Below are 15,344 nucleotides of genomic sequence, written 5' to 3'. Positions count from 1 at the left end.
AGGTGCGCATGTTCAATGATAACGTGACTATTGCGTGATAGCTAGATAGAGACAACCATGTCTGAAAGCATGATGGCTGCGGTGATACTTGGGTGTGCACAGGATTTTGAGTTCAAATAATGCATTTGTCACAAAGGAGCATGACCCTTCCGCACGTTGACACGCCTTCAAACCAACAGCCAATTGAGAGTAAGCGAATTAACCTGACGATATCGATTTTAGCTATAGATAAGTAGCTTCCAGAGGTTTGAAGCAGCTTAGGCACGCATTAGCCCTCATTCTGAGCGTCAAAGATGGGATTGTACCGTTCGCCATGCAGAATCCTTATCGCAGCCTTATCGCACACAGCAGGGTCCTGCAGGCGACGGCGGGGCAAAATTTCCAGAAACTCCAACAAGAGAATTTCTGTGACCCTTCACATTGCTAGCCCGCGACGTCCACCTGATCCAAACAGCCAGAGCAAGCGTCTGCAATACCCTATCCGCCCATCATGCCTTCCATGAAAAATCCCAACGGTCCCTCAAAGAACCGCCTCGCCGCCCGCGCCGCGTCCGCCAAGAAGCGCTCCCAGCAGGCCTCGCATGAGGGTCGCACGCGCATCACCAAGAACGACGCCGCCCACGGTGCGCGCGAGGGGCTGCGGCCCAACAGCGGCCCGGGGAAGAAGCTGAGCAGCAAGAAGCAGCGCAAGCTGGAGAAGAAGATGGGCTACGCGATGAAGAGGAAGGAACAGAAGGAGGGCGTCGTGGAGATGAAGGGTGAGTTCAAGTGTGCTCCGCAGCAGAATGTGTGCTAATTGTGGTTCCAGATGCTCCTGCAGTCGAGGAGGCCACAGAAGATGGCGAGGGCGACGTTGATATCCAGTGAGCGCGACGATTGACGGGTGAAAAAGGGTTATGGAAGGCTGGAGGAGTTTCTCGGCGGCGTCTCGTGTCGCCACAGTACAATCAAAGCAGTGAGACGGCGTCCAGAGTGGACTTGATAAAAAGACAGCTTGCACTGCCCGACAAGGAAGGAAGGAAAGCTATTGGCATCGTATGGCGTTGGGCGTTCACATTTCGGCAGCGATAGACGAGCATTCAGGCATGCATGGGACCAGCACTGAGCTGGCAGTCCACTACGAATACATCTAACGATTTGAGTTGCGCATATACTCGACCACAGCCTTCGTGTCGCACCGTAAATGGTATCTATACAGGTGCTTTTGGTAATTTCCGCTGAATTTGGTACTCATTTAGGTGGGCGTTACCGAATATGGACAGACAGACAGCCTCTGCCTAATGAATTCCGTCCCCGTCATGGCACTGCATTCCTCGGGCGACACAGCCACGAGTCCGGGGTCTTTGCAAGACAGTCTCAGCCGGCACATCCACCTAGGGAATGGTAGTCGGCACTCGCTTCGCTGAAAGAGGATCTGACGCAGGGTCCAATCCTAGTCTTGGCGTGGCTTGCGCGTCGTTCGTCACAACTTGATGGGCAATGGAATGCTGCGTGCGCGTGGTCAGTCCAGGAACACAAGACATACGTTCAATGACGGAGAAACACCCGAAGTCCCCGCGTCTTCGCCGGGCCAATGCCGAGAAACTTCTTTGCGGCAGACTCAGCCAGCCCACGGCATGGGAAGTGGCCTGGTGAGTGCACTGATGAGCTCGCAATACCCAGACGATAGCAAGCAAGTCAGTTCGTGTTGAGGCCCAAGAAATTAATACCAATCTCCTATCCTACGAGTTTCCTATCACACCAGTTTCCCATCATATCAATTTCCCATTATACCGATTTCCCATCTTCGCACAAGTTACCCAAAAGCCAGTTCATAGGTTATCCGTTCCCCGGCCCTTACTCAGGACGCAGCAAGGAACAAGCCTCAGTTCCGGCTCACCAGAGCCACCACTCACACCACTCATCGATGCTTCCACGGCTTCCATTGCGCGAGCTGCGGTAGACATATCCGCGATAGTAGTATCCGCGATAGGTAATTTCAGGGCGGCTTCCACTGCTTCCACGGCGACTTCCACTGCCGCTACCTAAGAGCAGCGAGTATGGGATCTGGAGCGTCTCCAAGTCGTCCATGTCTTCGGGAAAATCAGGGTTGAAGACAAGTGGCAGACATGTGCGGCAGCCATAGCAGCTCAGACAATCCCGTCGCGCCTGTTCCACGCGAGCGAGGCAGCGGCCTTGCGCCTCCAGTACTTGAATACGTTCCAGGATTCGTCTAGCCTGGTCCGCAGGAAGCCAATTGTGGCATAAGCGGTCGGCGGTGACCGAAACTCCAGGTTGGTCGCGAGAAGACGACAAACCGGTGCCGCTCGAGCGGACAGATTCCGTGTCGTAATCAGTGGCGACGAAGGGAACAATTTCGTCGCCATGGACTCCTGGGTCGCTGGAGCTCGGGATCTCGCGCATAGGACCGTCTTCAATCCACTCGCTGATTGTAGAGAGACGCGTGCGGTCCGGCAGGGCAGGCAGTGCGTGCCACGTGGCCTCGGACGAACCGCTGGCCGACGAGGCCCTGGAGGATGAGGCCCTGGAGGACGAGCTTCGGCGAGAGGACGTGTCCCTGGAGCTTCGGCTGGAGGACATTAGCGCAGAGCTTCGGCTGGCGGACGGAGTCTGGGACGAGCTTCGGTGAGAGGACGTGCCCCCAGAGATTCGGCCGCTTGTACCGCTGCGAGAAGAGCGTGTAGATGACCCGGAAAGCGGCGGCATGTCGTTGCCGTCACATGTGTCAGCGCCAGATTTGAAGGTATAGGTACTTACTTACTGCCGCTCCTCCGGCTGGATCTGCCACTTGAGCTTGGCATTGTCTTCGTTCCTGAGAATGAAGAGAAGGGCGGCGTTGTCGTTGGTTGTCGATTCCAACACGCGGATATGAGATTGTTGATCGAGGGCTGGTGTCTGTCTGAAGTTCTAGGAGTCGATCTGCAGATTCAGTTGGACAAAGAGAAGAAGAGAGACGCTCTTTATGCGTACAGGAGGGTGGTCTGAATGTACACACGGAAGTCACTTCTAAACAAACAAAGGATCACTGAGACGATAACCCAACAAGTGAAGAACACACCGTCGCAAGTTTGTAGATTCACGAGAGAATGGGGTAAAGCAATTTTTTGTCGAGCCTAGATCAGGGATGAGCGCTCTCGTAACTTCTATCTTCTTCAGACAAGGGGATACTTGCAAGAGGCCTCTGTGGATCGCTGGAACGGTACGCGGTTGCAAGTGGCATGGTAAGGGGAACGCGTGTCAATCAAACTTGGTATACTTGCGAGCAGACGTAAAGTAGTCACACAAGGATTGCGCAAATGTGAGTTCCTCATACGACGTAGAATGATTGTCCTTGTGACGCGGCTCCTCTCAAGATAGGTGTCAGTCACAGCAAGTCAACGGCTCGTTTGGCGAGCTGGTTCCGAGTCACGAGAGAAGGTAGAAAGAAAGACCAGAATTGATGAGGGCGAGAGCAAGCTGGGTCTTCTACAGGTTCCCCTGAATCTCCTGGTCCTAGCGCCGCCTGCGACATTTGATCAACGACAGCACGAGTAGTAGCTATCTGCGAAACTTCGATATCGGTTTGAGCTTCTAAAGTGAGCACCACACTTGTTTAACAGGCAGATGTTATGTAAGCGAACCTGGTTAGGTCCATTTGAACTCTCTGGTATCATATTTCGCAAACGGACCAACTGGGTTGCGTGGTTGAGCAGCTCAGAGATATCTGAAACATGGACGAACGTAGACAAACCACTGTATCATCCCACACAACCGCCATGTTACGTTCTAGTGCGACGAGCAATGACCGCAGCTTCAAACACTAGTTTGTGGAGGTCGACACAGCTTCTTCCCTCATCATCGTTCACGTACATGTGGGACATCGAATCACGAACCACAGCATGTGGCGGGAAGACTCAGTGTTCCCCAAGGGATGTCAAGTTTGTCTGACTGAATGGTAACTAGGAGGTTTCGTGAATTTAGAACATGTAACACGGCGGTAGACGAGGGTCTGTGTGCGCGTCACTTCAGGACCGGTGGTGCCGCTTGAGTTGCATCCCATCTTCATCCATCTCCATGCATGCCATGAGCATATGCGACGGCAAGAAAACCAATTCACAGTATATCGGGAACTTCTCATTCTCCCTCACTCCTTCGGTCTGATGGTTCTCTTTCTCCCGGATCTTCTCCTAGCTTACTCCCTGAAGGACCTATTTCCCACCACCATTGGCCATTTGTCGCTTTTCGAATCAGAACAGCCTGACAAGCAGCGACATGCAAAGCCATAAACGAGGAGCCGACGAGGCCTTTTTCGACCACGAAGATGACTGTATTATAGTTTCCGAGCAGCCTGAGCCAGCGCGCAAGGTGCGCCGAGTTCATTGGGATCTACCAACTCCGTCGTCGACTTCCGGACTGGACACGGACGCAGCACTCAGCCCAGCACTGCATACATTCTCTGCTTCAAGCGTGGCCATCCCGATGGAGATCGACCTGACTGGTATTTTCCCCCGAAATGTCTTCTAACATCTATTAACAGTTGCAGAAGAGGACAGCGACCAACCCGAGGACGCTGAAATTGTCCAAGCTCGGAATGCCCGACTCGACGAGTTCCGTGGTTTCACATCCACCAGTTTCCCCGCGCTTATGCTGCCTGTCGAGACGAGGCTGGCTTTGATCGAGACAGGTCACCGTCGACTTGGGATTGCGCGGGAACAAAAAATCATGCTTGTCGATTTATACATTGACGAGCACTGCCTCCCCATGTGGTCCACGTTCTACTGGGACCCTCAAGAAATCAGTCTTCATGACCATCTGCAAGAGCGCTTTGCGGCGGTAGACTTGGTGCGCAATATAGGCGAGCCGCTGCAGAGCGACTTGGTCGTCAAGGCGAATCAGAAGTTGGACGTTGCGCGCGACTTGGGTCTTACTATCGACGATATTAAGATCGGGGACGACTTACTTCCATGTCCATGCTGGGGCCCCAGGTCACCAATTCCTGATGCTTCGAAATCTTTCGAGCATGAAGAAGGAGTCGGTGGTGAGATCTATGGTGACACTGAAGATGAAAAGAGACCGTGGTCTCCCATGTCTGAGGAGAACGATTCAGACGTAGGACTCAACCACAATGCTCTCGTAAATGACAGCGAAGACGGCACAGTTTCATCGACTGATGGCGAGGAGGATGAATCATACTATTCTGATGCGACGTCGCCCCTCAACATTTTCCACGATGCAATTATTGCAGACGCACCAGATGGAGTAGAATGGGAGGTCGACCTCGAGGTGTACCTCGCACACGAAGACGACCTTGACGTGGCCAATCTGCCAGAGATTGAGCTGGCGCTTGATCGTGACGGCTATGAATACCACTTTGAGACATCGGAGGCGATTGATGTCGCTGCGGACTTTCAGATGACTTGCTCGATAAACGCGCCTGAGATCGAGCTGGAGACGTACGAAGAGGACATGGAAGACAATATCATCGATTCTGGGCGCACGAAGAATGATAAACGGAAAACTAATAGGAGAATTTCGCTTGTTGTGGAAGATAGGGACAACTGTCATGGGAATCCAAATGGTCATGGGGAAGAACCAGACTCTGATGTCTCTGAGGAGGTGACGGATTATGAGGGGGACTCAGGAGGCACGGTCGTAGATGTGAAGGATGAGCGCACATAATTCACAAGAAGTTGTTTGAAGTCATAAAGAAGAAGCTTCCTGCTCAAGTGATCGGCTTTTCGTGACCCGTGACCCTCGAGTCACTGTGTGTTGACTTTTACCTCATCTTGCTTCTCCCCTCACCCACCTGGTCACCCAAGGCCATAAGTTTGCAATCTTTTCATTTTCCACATCCTCCCTCATCTTTCTTCCCAGAGTTTCTACCGGGGATCCTTCCGCAAGCGACACCACCATGATGTGGGCAGCTTCAAGCTCTGAGGAAGATGCGCTCTTTGCCGACCGAATGATTTACTACCAGTCTGGCGCCAAACCCCCAAAGCACCACATAATCGACCCCGATGGCGATCTGATCGTCTTCCTCAACAATCCGAATACTCCGATTGCAGTTTAGAAACAGAAGGAGCACCACCCATTAATCGAAAACATCATCAAAGCAAAGCAAGTCCGGCAACCGAAAGCAACCACGAGCCCAAGAGCCAATGTTTCACCAGTTACCTTCAAAGTCTCTGCCCGAACTTTGGCGAAAGCATCATCGTAATTATCTGCGCTACTCTCTGGCAATTGGTCAGAAGCTGCGTCTGGCGAGCCGTTTGTCGTACAAGCGGAAGGCTGGATGTTTCGGCGTTTCTCTTGTATCTGCAAATTCTGCATGGAAGGTCCTTCAGAGTTCCGTTCAAGATCACGCATGAGCTTTGGGCCAAGATTGTCTTGATCATTGATCATTACGGCAGCGTCGAGGTCATGCACTTCCACACAACAGTGTGGTATGCGAACCTGAAGGAGAAGTTTGCACGCAACTACGGGAGACGGCTTTTGCTCGATCTAGCAGTGAGTTGCGCACTCCCATACCGAGCAAAGGTACCAAAGATTGCGTTCGTTGCTATTTTCGAAGCTACCCGCCGCATTCCGACTTTGGCATTGCCAATACCGCAGGGCATCGTCGGTCAGTACGCTTATTTCAACCTCCATGAGCCTTCTGACTGAAATTTTGACAGACTTGATCGATGAAATGAGGGAAGAGGCAATGACATGGTTTTTCAAAGGCTTTTATAAGCTCATTTCCGACACCTCAAGGGTGGATTTTCCAGAGGATCACAATTCCGAGTTAAATTGTATTCCAGCAAGTCTGGCCTTGTTGATCAACGAGGCAAACAACTTTAACTTACTCCAAGCGCGCCCAGTAGCTCCATACGACGGCTACAGCTTCGGTAACCTCAAGAGAGCCTTTTTGAAACAACACCTGGAAAACGAGTGCTCATTCAGGTGCGGACACGAGGGTCTGCATGCGTGCTGTAGCATCAACAAAGTGTTGGAGGACGCCCGTCAATTAGGCAACTCTCGGTGGAGGACCTTCGCTACATTCATCAGCAAAGTCGACAACACTTCATTGAGGAACAGTTGGCCTGGCAGTTTTGAGGGTTCCAAGGGCGAATGCAACGACGAACACCTGCTGTTCAACAATTGATTCGCAATTTGAGAAATCATCCCCTCAGACAATTTGCCCAACTCAAAACTACACTCTAGGTCTTACTTTGCGCGTCTCACAGGTCAGCTACTGCAGAACACTATCTTCTTAGTCTCCTCAATCATTTCCAGTTTGACAGGGTGATGGTTCAATCAAACGAGATCCCAAAGCTTCAATGTTCTTATCAGTTGGTACAGCCGCTACAGTGTGCTTCGCGTTCTCAGTGCCTAGCATTCCAAATAGGCAGCTGAGTTGCTCATGACTGTCGCTGTGTCGGCGGAAGCTGTACATGTAAGTAATGTACCCCATCTTGGAGTCGCGAGTAGGGAATCGGTTATGTCATGCCTGGTTAGCGTGTAGTATTCGTCCGTTCGCCAAATTCCATATCGTAAATTGTCGCACCACCCGGGTACCGGCAACGCCATTCCCCGTAAGCAGTGATCAGCAAGCTACAAAAGTACCTGTTCATGTTGATCACTGATAGGCGACAAATGCCGCCTCTGCGGCTTGGGCTCGAAGGCGACGTAAACGGCTCGCTCTCCTCTCCCACTGAGCACCCGTCTTCCTCATGGCTTGTCTCAACGACAATTCATTCGGTCCCGCGGTACGAGGATGTCGCGAAGACTTTGACTATACGCAACGTTTCGGGGAACTCGTATTGGCATTGGTGCCTGCAGCCATCCTCGTCGTCTTGTTGGGGCGGGCTGGTGCGCTGCAGCCTGTTTACTAAGACAGCCAGAAGTCATCGAGGGTCGATTGTTCCAATGGCTCAAAATTGTGAGACAAGCAACGTCTTTTACCAAGTCTGAAAGCTGGCTTGTCGCATGTGCTGGCTGTGTCGTTGACTGCGACGCAATTAGGCCGTGTCGTGCTGACCACGCAGAGCGATCACCATCCATGGGAACCTGAGAATCACTTCCCCCTGAGTCCAACTCGCCCCAGTGCGGCAACACCAAGATCGAGAATGTCTCGGCTTTCTACAAGGGGTCCAGTCTGGAGAACAGGTATGAACTCGATCTGAAAAGTCTCACCGTGGAGATCCGTGCAGTGTCGCGCTTTGTGGTCGAACAGAGCGGCAAATCGTCACTCGTCCTCCTGCTCCTCTGCCTGCTTGATCATATGGAGGAGAGCGTTTCTCCCATCACCGTCGACGATCTTGAGCTCACCAGTGTCGCTCGCGAAACTGCTCGTAAACACGTCATTGCTGTCTCGCAGGACCCCATCTTACTCCCGCCTTCGCAATACTCGGCCATCCGCACCAACCTCGACCCATATCAGGAAGCCAAAGACGAAGGAATCTACGAGGCGCTGCGACGCGTCACCTCAAATTGCCCATCTCCCCAAAGAACGGGGATCTACACAAGGGTGTCGACGACCATCGATCTCCTCAGTCAAGGCCAACGACAACTCTTCAACTTCGCCCGTGCTATCGTGCGTCAACTCGTCCGTGGTCGACATGGTGTCTGGCAAGGCATTTTGCTGCTTGACGAGATATTCTCGAGCGTGGACCAGGAGACGGACGAGATGAAGTGGAAGATTATCGAGGATTTCTTCGAGGAGTAGACGACCATTATTGTGGCGCACCGTTTGGACTGGGGCGGCCATGTGTGATCGCGTTGTCATGTGCGCGGTTCAGATTGCGGAGGTGGAAGCCTTGATGGCTCTGATCGAGCAGGATGGAGGGATGTCTAGGGAACTGGGATGCCCAGAGGCAGAAGAAATGAGGACTAGATGGTATCAGCTGAGGTTCAGGAGTGGTGGGATGATGTGTCTGAGATAGGAGGCAAAGCGTGATTCACTTATGTGCGTGCGGCACCTCATTCACTCACTCTCAATTCTTGTTGGGAGAGGCTGATCTCAAGCTGACATGGAAGTGAGACGAAATCAAGTACTGGGAACTCAACAGCAGAAGTGCAATTAAAGTACATGTTGACCTCAGACCAACAGTGACCGTTCCATGAGCTCGCCATGGCTTTATGACGCAGTTTCAAGGGCATCGGCTGGAACTATCTCGATCCGGAAGTCCCCTCTCTGTAAACACTCAGGGGCTCTCTCCTCAATGTGGTGGAGGGGAAATTTCTGTATTCTCGGTATGTTTGATTCGAGTTTGTAGCATCCAATTTGTCAGGTCTTGTTGCTTGTGAGTACACAGATAGAGCATTGCCAATCCGAGCAAACCACACAACCAACTTCAACAAATTTGTGAGCCCCAAGAGTCTGAGATCCGTCCGTTTGACAGAGACGAATGGATCCAGGTGGTGTTGGCAATTGAACTGTGGTATTCTTTGAGGTGCTCGGAGAAATTGAGAAACTGCCTGGGCTTCTTTGGTTCTGTCACTCTGCAAGTTGCGGTCAGCATGTTTCCACGCACAAAAAATGACCATCCGGTGCGGAAACTCCACCGTGGCGGTTTGATTCCGGCTATGCAGCCTTTCAACATAGGAGATGGGAGTCGTGAGACCCGCAATTCATTCTCTCACAAACACAAACACAAACGGCCCAGCTTGCCATGGCCTGCCTTAGTGGCGGCCCGGTGCTTCACGTCCGCTCACTGGGGGATCTGCCCATTCTGAACCTCGCCAATGGCCCTGTTCGTCATCCAGATTGCTGCCTGAGCTTGTCGTCCAAATTGCTTACCATTCTCGCGGACATTTTCCCACGGTCGTCCCCGCCATCATCAACCGTTCTCTCTGTCGGCAGCGGCAGCGGTCTCCTGGAAGCCCTTCTCTTCAATTATGCACAAAATACTCTCAACGTTGAAGGCGTGGAAGTGCATCAGCAGGACGATACCGAGGTCAACAGGTACCTGCCTGAGCCGTGCTACCACACCGTGCGTGGAACATGGGATCTCTCACCACGACTACGCGATGCAGATGTTGGTGGACTGATGTTTGTCTACCCACGTCAGGTGGGTTTGGTACGTCGCTACGTTGAGGCCGCATCTTCTTTGCAAGCGCAGCACGTCCGCCACATTGTCTGGCTAGGACCGCAGGCCGACTGGGCAGATTTCAAGGTGGCCTTTGCTGGGGTCCGCGATCCAGAAATGTGGAAAATGGGGATGTTGAGCGGGGAGGAAGCTGGGCTGGAGGAATTCGAGATGATGGCGATTCTGCAGAGGTCTGGCAACTGAGTCTCTAGGTGACTTGTCCCTTTGTCACCAGAAGGAGAGCTAGTCTAGAGTTGCTCCAAGTGGGCTGTCCGCCCACGGTCACTCATGGTCCTTCAACAACAACACGCACGGCTATTGAAACTCGCGACGGCAGCAAGCGAGCGAAGCCCTGCAACGAGCCCCCTCTGTAGGCACTTTGCTTATTGATCCTTGGATGCGCCCAGTTTGGTTCGCCGAGCTGTGAGATACATTCCAAGTTGAAGTGGGCTGGCCAGAGGCGGCCAGAGAGGGAGTCAGCCCACTGCGTCCACAGCTCGTACGCAACACCCAACACAAAGTGCGGCCGATTCATTTCAATGCGTACATTCCACCTTCAATTGGATTGAAGCACATTCTCGGTATTTTCCTGGCGATACGAGCGGTGCTATCTCCGTGGACCTAGTCCTTCACTAGTACCATCTCGCTTGCGTCATCCTTCGTCGTCGCGTACTTGGAGCTGGAACGCTCCCCGCCTACCTCAACTCACCGAGCTCACAACTCTCTCCCTTGCCTCATCAAGAGCAACCAACCTTGCGCATCAACAAATATTTAATCAATAAATCAGCATCGAAGTAGCATGTCTTCAGACACGAGCACGCACAACGGCAACGTGCGCGCGACCGCACAGACCCAGGCATCCAATGTCTATTCTGTCGCTCAGCGCTCCCTCGACCGCGTCGTCCTGGCATCCTCGCGCCAGGCCGCGTACGAGAATGCGTCCGAGTTCGCGCACACAAGGCCAATCCTCTTCGTAATACCCTCCCCTCTTTCCCATAGACATTTGCGTGCGCACAGACGGACTAACACGCTACAGTCATTCGTAGTCGCGCAGCTCGCATTCTCCTTCCTGCCCTTCCTACTCTTCATCGCGTTCAGCGTGTCGACCGTCGCGTTGGCACTCGGCGTTGCCGTGGTCTTTGGTCTTTTCTGGATAAGCGTTGCTTTCATGGTTCTCGTCCCGACGCTGCTGGTCACGTCTTCTATTGCGGTGTCGGTCTGGGGCTGGGCTATCGGGAGCTTCCTCGTTGCACGATGGCTCTACGTCCACTCGCCTATTGGTGTCAAGGGAGACATGCAGGTAGATGCCGCGGGTCGCAAGATGGAGGTTGTTAAGAACGAGAAGGGCGTGGATGGCAGAGTTGAGCGAAAGAATTGAGCTCGATAGCACGCGCGCACTTCCACAACAAATGCATGGATAAAAACTCGTGTTTCCAGTGCTTTGCATTCCTAGAGACCTGTCTATCCCATCCCAGCAGTTACGTATTACAGATACAGACCCTCTGGCTCGCCCTCCTGCTTGGTACGGAGCACACGCTCACGCGCAGATCGCAAATCTGCCATCTGCACGCGCATTCTGCGCTCGCGTAGCGCCAGCATACCGGCCTCCGAGCAGATCGCCTTGATGTCGGCACCTGACAAGTCGTCCTTTTGCGAGATGAACTCCTCGAGGTCGACATCTTCGCTCAGGTTCATCTTGGATGTGTGCAGTGTGAAGATCTTGCGCTTGGTGTTCTGGTCGGGATTCTCAAAGAGGATCTTTCGGTCGATACGGCCCGGTCGGATCAGGGCAGGGTCGAGTGTGTCGATCTTGTTGGTGGCCATGATGACCTTGACGTCGCCGCGATCATCGAAGCCGTCGAGCTGGTTCAGCAGCTCCAACATGGTACGCTGCACCTCACGCTCGCCGCCGGATGTAGACTCGTATCGTTTGGTGCCAATGGCGTCGATCTCATCAATGAAGACGATAGAGGGTGCATTCTCTCCAGCGACCTAGTAATGTCAGTCGTAATCCCACACTGGATAGTCTAAGCACATACCTGGAAGAGCTGGCGCACCAGACGAGGGCCGTCACCGAGGTACTTTTGAATGAGCTCGGAACCCACAATACGCAGGAAAGTGGCAGATGTCTGGTTGGCAACAGCCTTGGCCAGGAGCGTCTTTCCGGTACCAGGGGCACCGTAGAGGATTACACCCTTTGGTGGCTTGATTCCCATCTCCTCGTACATCTCAGGATGTAGCAGAGGCAGTTCCACGGACTCTCGCACCTCTTGGATCTGTTGCTCCAAACCACCAATATCCGCGTACGACTCTGTTGGCGCCTTGTCAAGCTTCATCACACTCACAATCGGGTCGGCATCGTCCGTCAGCACACCGACAATACTGACACTCTTGTGGTGCAGCAAGACGCTGGCTCCGGGCTCCAGGAGGTCTTTGTCGACGAAGCTCATGATGCTGACGTAGTACTCGGGGCCAGTGGTGCTGCTCACAATGGCATGGTCGTCATCGATGAGCTCCTCCAAAGTGCCCACGCCCATTGGACTACCCCTCATGTCGTCAACGCGGCCACGCTCGTCGGCCAGCCTATCCTGATCGGCCTCATTGGCGGTGGCAGAGCCCTCCTTAGCAGCCTTGGCCTTGCGCAATCGCTCCTGGTTCTCGACGTATTCTTCTTCGAGGAGCAGGTGGTCGTGTATGCGCTGCATTCGCAGAAGACGGAGCTTGCAGCGACTGGTAGGGTAGACGGCGGGGAGCTTCGCGGCGGCGCTGGAGCCAGCCGCCTTCTTCTTCTTGCGGCCGATGCGGGTTGTCGGGCGAGGCGGAGGCTCGTACTTCGGCTTGTCCTTCTACGAGGGGGTCAGTCAACTGCGCAATGTAGCGAGCCAGAGAGACGAACCTTCTTATCCTTGTCATCCTTGCCATCTTGGCCGCCCATGCCAGATTGGCCTTGACCCTAGCTGATGTCAGTACAAGGCTCTTTGGCGCCGTCTCGGGCTATTTACCATCTTGGCGGACTGCTTGTGTCTGTCTGATGAGCTTCTCTATCTCCTATGCGCTTTTGAGCTTGTTCGAGCGGCGACGCGGGTGGGCTGCTTGATGAGCTGATATGCAGGCAGCTGGCGCTGGTGCTTTGGCGTTGGATGATGATGGAATCGAAGCGACCCGCCAGGCGCCAGCCTAACACGACAGCTTGGATCGGGTCACGTGCAGATTAGTGATCCACCACGCGCCCTGAATTTGGCTTCAGCAACTACGTTGCTTTTGTCGGAGCCCTCCACGTGTGTGCAGCGACAGTGTTCCAAAGGAACCTTGCGCAATCATGCTATGGACTGCGGAGTATGGCAAATCAACAGTTCGACTTCAGTACCAGCCGGCCACGGTTTCTCACTACGTACGGCGCACCACTTTCAGTGAAAACTGATATGACAGACTGCCTGTGGTACACAGGTGATGGTCGACTCGATAAGCCGACCATACCACGGCATCGTGCCTGCAGACCGAATCCGATTGAATGACTCGAGAATGCTCACCTCGGGATATTCAACGTTCACCCGGTCGTGATCTGCGCGTAATCACTCGCCTGGTCCTTACTCCAGCCTGTCTTTTGAGCCTCAACGACCCAGCCCTGCCATCAGGGACTTTCTTGGGCTATAAAGTTATGAGAGACATCCAGCGGCCCATGATTTTAAATGAGCGGAGTCACGATTACCCCGGGCAAGTATGAGCATATCAATATAAGTACGAACAAAAGGTCAGGACAACCTATCTGATCTCCTAGGTGGGGCCCAATTCCGCAATCGAGTTTCGCAGAGTCCAGCCATCAGCTATCTTCTCTCCTCTTTGCTGTCGTCCAACCACCCTTCTCTGTCAGAGTCCCGTGCGCATAGTTCGCATCTCTATTTTCATAGTCAAAACTATTAACGCCATCGAGAAACACATGATTGTACCGCCAATCCCAAACGGCTGCATAGACGGCCCTGTACGACGCGAAGGCTGTGGCGATCCCAATGAGTGCCCCCCCGACAATGTCATACCAGTGGTGCATCCTGTCGACGGTGAGGAGGCCGCAGTTGATGCAAGCCAGTAGGATGGGCATCGCTGTGACTGTAACCCTCCAGATTTCGGTTCGACGGTTCGCCCACACTTTGAGTTTGGCGTTCAGCCAGAGAAACAGATAGACAGACGCCGCGAGCCCGGCGGCACTGTGTCCGCTGGGGAAGGATGTCATGGCGTTCCGCATCGAAGTTTTGTCTGTTTCCGTGCATATGGTCGTCGTGTACATGATGTCCCGAAACCCATTTCCTTCCGGGGCACTAATTGAGGCGTTGAGATTCGGTTCACATACGTCGAGAAAACTCGGCCTCAGGCCGCCGACCAACACTTTTAGAACGACTTGAATCAGTGTCGCCAGCAGGACGGAGTGTAAGTGACCCAGGACGGCAGCATCCCAGTCCCAGAACGAGCGTAACCACCATTGCGCAGTCGTGAAAACGCCAAGGGGCAGAAAGACGGCGAGACAGCCGACCACGATGGAGGAAAGGATCCATTCCCTCTCTGGATATGCCAAGTCGGTGTTGACTACTGTGCGCTGGGTGTCCTGATACACGGCGAAGCGGCGCTCGAACGGGGGCGACACCCTGTCCATCTTGATGCGTCAGTAGACGAAACAGAGACAATGTCTTGGGTGCGAGACTTACAAATAATGCTATTGCACCAAGCGCAACACACCAGAGTAGGTCTGGCCAGCGGCGACGCCACCAGAGGATGAGCGCAGCTAGAGGGCGAGGACGTACGGACACCGGAAGGTCGAGGGGCATTGTGAGAACAACCAAAGATCTAAAAGGCTGAGGGGAACAGCGAGTAGACTTTTAGTTCAAAGGCAAGGATGATTGGTAATATGTAGATGATGCAGTGTATGGAACAGGGGCACATCGGCTGCATAAGATGATAACATCAAACATTGAACGCGCAACTTCCCTCGACTTTATTTGGCCTTGCCCGCACCTTCTATTTTAACCTTCTTTTGAACTCGAGCTCTGCAGTACCACTTGTCTCTCCTCAAAGCGCGTGATCTTAAAGACTTTATGTGCCGCCGGGTATGCTGGCTTCTCCAAGACGAAGTCCAGCGGCGTCATCAAAACACTACCTCTACCCCGTCTTTTCGTCCGTCTTCATGCCATAGGGTGGGAAACAGCTCTTCCTTCCCGGATAGCCACAGGGATTTCGACCAGCCGGGGCAACGAACGTGGCCTCTGTGGAATGCTGCGCGCCAGCCTCGTTGCTTTTGGTCTGGTT

The 15,344-nt window shown here is 53.3% G+C and overlaps 8 protein-coding genes across 8 annotated transcripts; 5 read left to right on the top strand and 3 right to left on the bottom strand.

Annotated features, from left to right (window-relative positions):
- Window positions 1-490: 490 nt before the first annotated feature.
- Window positions 491-867, top strand: J7T54_003381 (uncharacterized protein; the record flags this gene model as incomplete). Its single annotated transcript, XM_051509558.1, has 2 exons — window positions 491-758; window positions 809-867. 2 exons carry the CDS (start codon window positions 491-493, stop codon window positions 865-867), a joined length of 327 nt encoding a protein of 108 aa, XP_051359458.1.
- A 1,262-nt stretch (window positions 868-2,129) lies between these two features.
- On the bottom strand, window positions 2,130-2,801 carry J7T54_003380 (uncharacterized protein; the record flags this gene model as incomplete). The annotated part of the gene is made up of 4 exons (XM_051509557.1): window positions 2,130-2,212; window positions 2,298-2,425; window positions 2,493-2,610; window positions 2,762-2,801. The coding sequence occupies 4 exons, from the start codon at window positions 2,799-2,801 to the stop codon at window positions 2,130-2,132; spliced, it is 369 nt and encodes a 122-aa protein (XP_051359457.1).
- A 1,450-nt stretch (window positions 2,802-4,251) lies between these two features.
- J7T54_003379 (uncharacterized protein) lies at window positions 4,252-5,658 on the top strand (the record flags this gene model as incomplete). Its single annotated transcript, XM_051509556.1, has 2 exons — window positions 4,252-4,477; window positions 4,523-5,658. 2 exons carry the CDS (start codon window positions 4,252-4,254, stop codon window positions 5,656-5,658), a joined length of 1,362 nt encoding a protein of 453 aa, XP_051359456.1.
- A 2,033-nt stretch (window positions 5,659-7,691) lies between these two features.
- On the top strand, window positions 7,692-8,686 carry J7T54_003378 (abc transporter; the record flags this gene model as incomplete). The annotated part of the gene is made up of 2 exons (XM_051509555.1): window positions 7,692-7,727; window positions 8,066-8,686. The coding sequence occupies 2 exons, from the start codon at window positions 7,692-7,694 to the stop codon at window positions 8,684-8,686; spliced, it is 657 nt and encodes a 218-aa protein (XP_051359455.1).
- Window positions 8,687-9,632: 946 nt separating this feature from the next.
- On the top strand, window positions 9,633-10,253 carry J7T54_003377 (uncharacterized protein; the record flags this gene model as incomplete). The annotated part of the gene is made up of 1 exon (XM_051509554.1): window positions 9,633-10,253. The coding sequence occupies one exon, from the start codon at window positions 9,633-9,635 to the stop codon at window positions 10,251-10,253; it is 621 nt and encodes a 206-aa protein (XP_051359454.1).
- Window positions 10,254-10,848: 595 nt separating this feature from the next.
- J7T54_003376 (uncharacterized protein) lies at window positions 10,849-11,427 on the top strand (the record flags this gene model as incomplete). The annotated part of the gene is made up of 2 exons (XM_051509553.1): window positions 10,849-11,022; window positions 11,086-11,427. The coding sequence occupies 2 exons, from the start codon at window positions 10,849-10,851 to the stop codon at window positions 11,425-11,427; spliced, it is 516 nt and encodes a 171-aa protein (XP_051359453.1).
- Window positions 11,428-11,534: 107 nt separating this feature from the next.
- J7T54_003375 (26S protease regulatory subunit 4) lies at window positions 11,535-13,054 on the bottom strand (the record flags this gene model as incomplete). The annotated part of the gene is made up of 4 exons (XM_051509552.1): window positions 11,535-12,041; window positions 12,089-12,895; window positions 12,946-13,002; window positions 13,052-13,054. The coding sequence occupies 4 exons, from the start codon at window positions 13,052-13,054 to the stop codon at window positions 11,535-11,537; spliced, it is 1,374 nt and encodes a 457-aa protein (XP_051359452.1).
- Window positions 13,055-13,869: 815 nt separating this feature from the next.
- J7T54_003374 (diacylglycerol diphosphate phosphatase / phosphatidate phosphatase) lies at window positions 13,870-14,694 on the bottom strand (the record flags this gene model as incomplete). Its single annotated transcript, XM_051509551.1, has 1 exon — window positions 13,870-14,694. One exon carries the CDS (start codon window positions 14,692-14,694, stop codon window positions 13,870-13,872), a length of 825 nt encoding a protein of 274 aa, XP_051359451.1.
- Between the last annotated feature and the right edge of the window lie 650 nt (window positions 14,695-15,344).

Source organism: Emericellopsis cladophorae (assembly GCF_022114955.1).
Source record: "Emericellopsis cladophorae strain MUM 19.33 chromosome Unknown NODE_64_length_119800_cov_120_522489, whole genome shotgun sequence".
Taxonomy (NCBI): domain Eukaryota; kingdom Fungi; phylum Ascomycota; class Sordariomycetes; order Hypocreales; family Bionectriaceae; genus Emericellopsis; species Emericellopsis cladophorae.
This window is presented reverse-complemented; position numbering and strand designations above follow the sequence as displayed.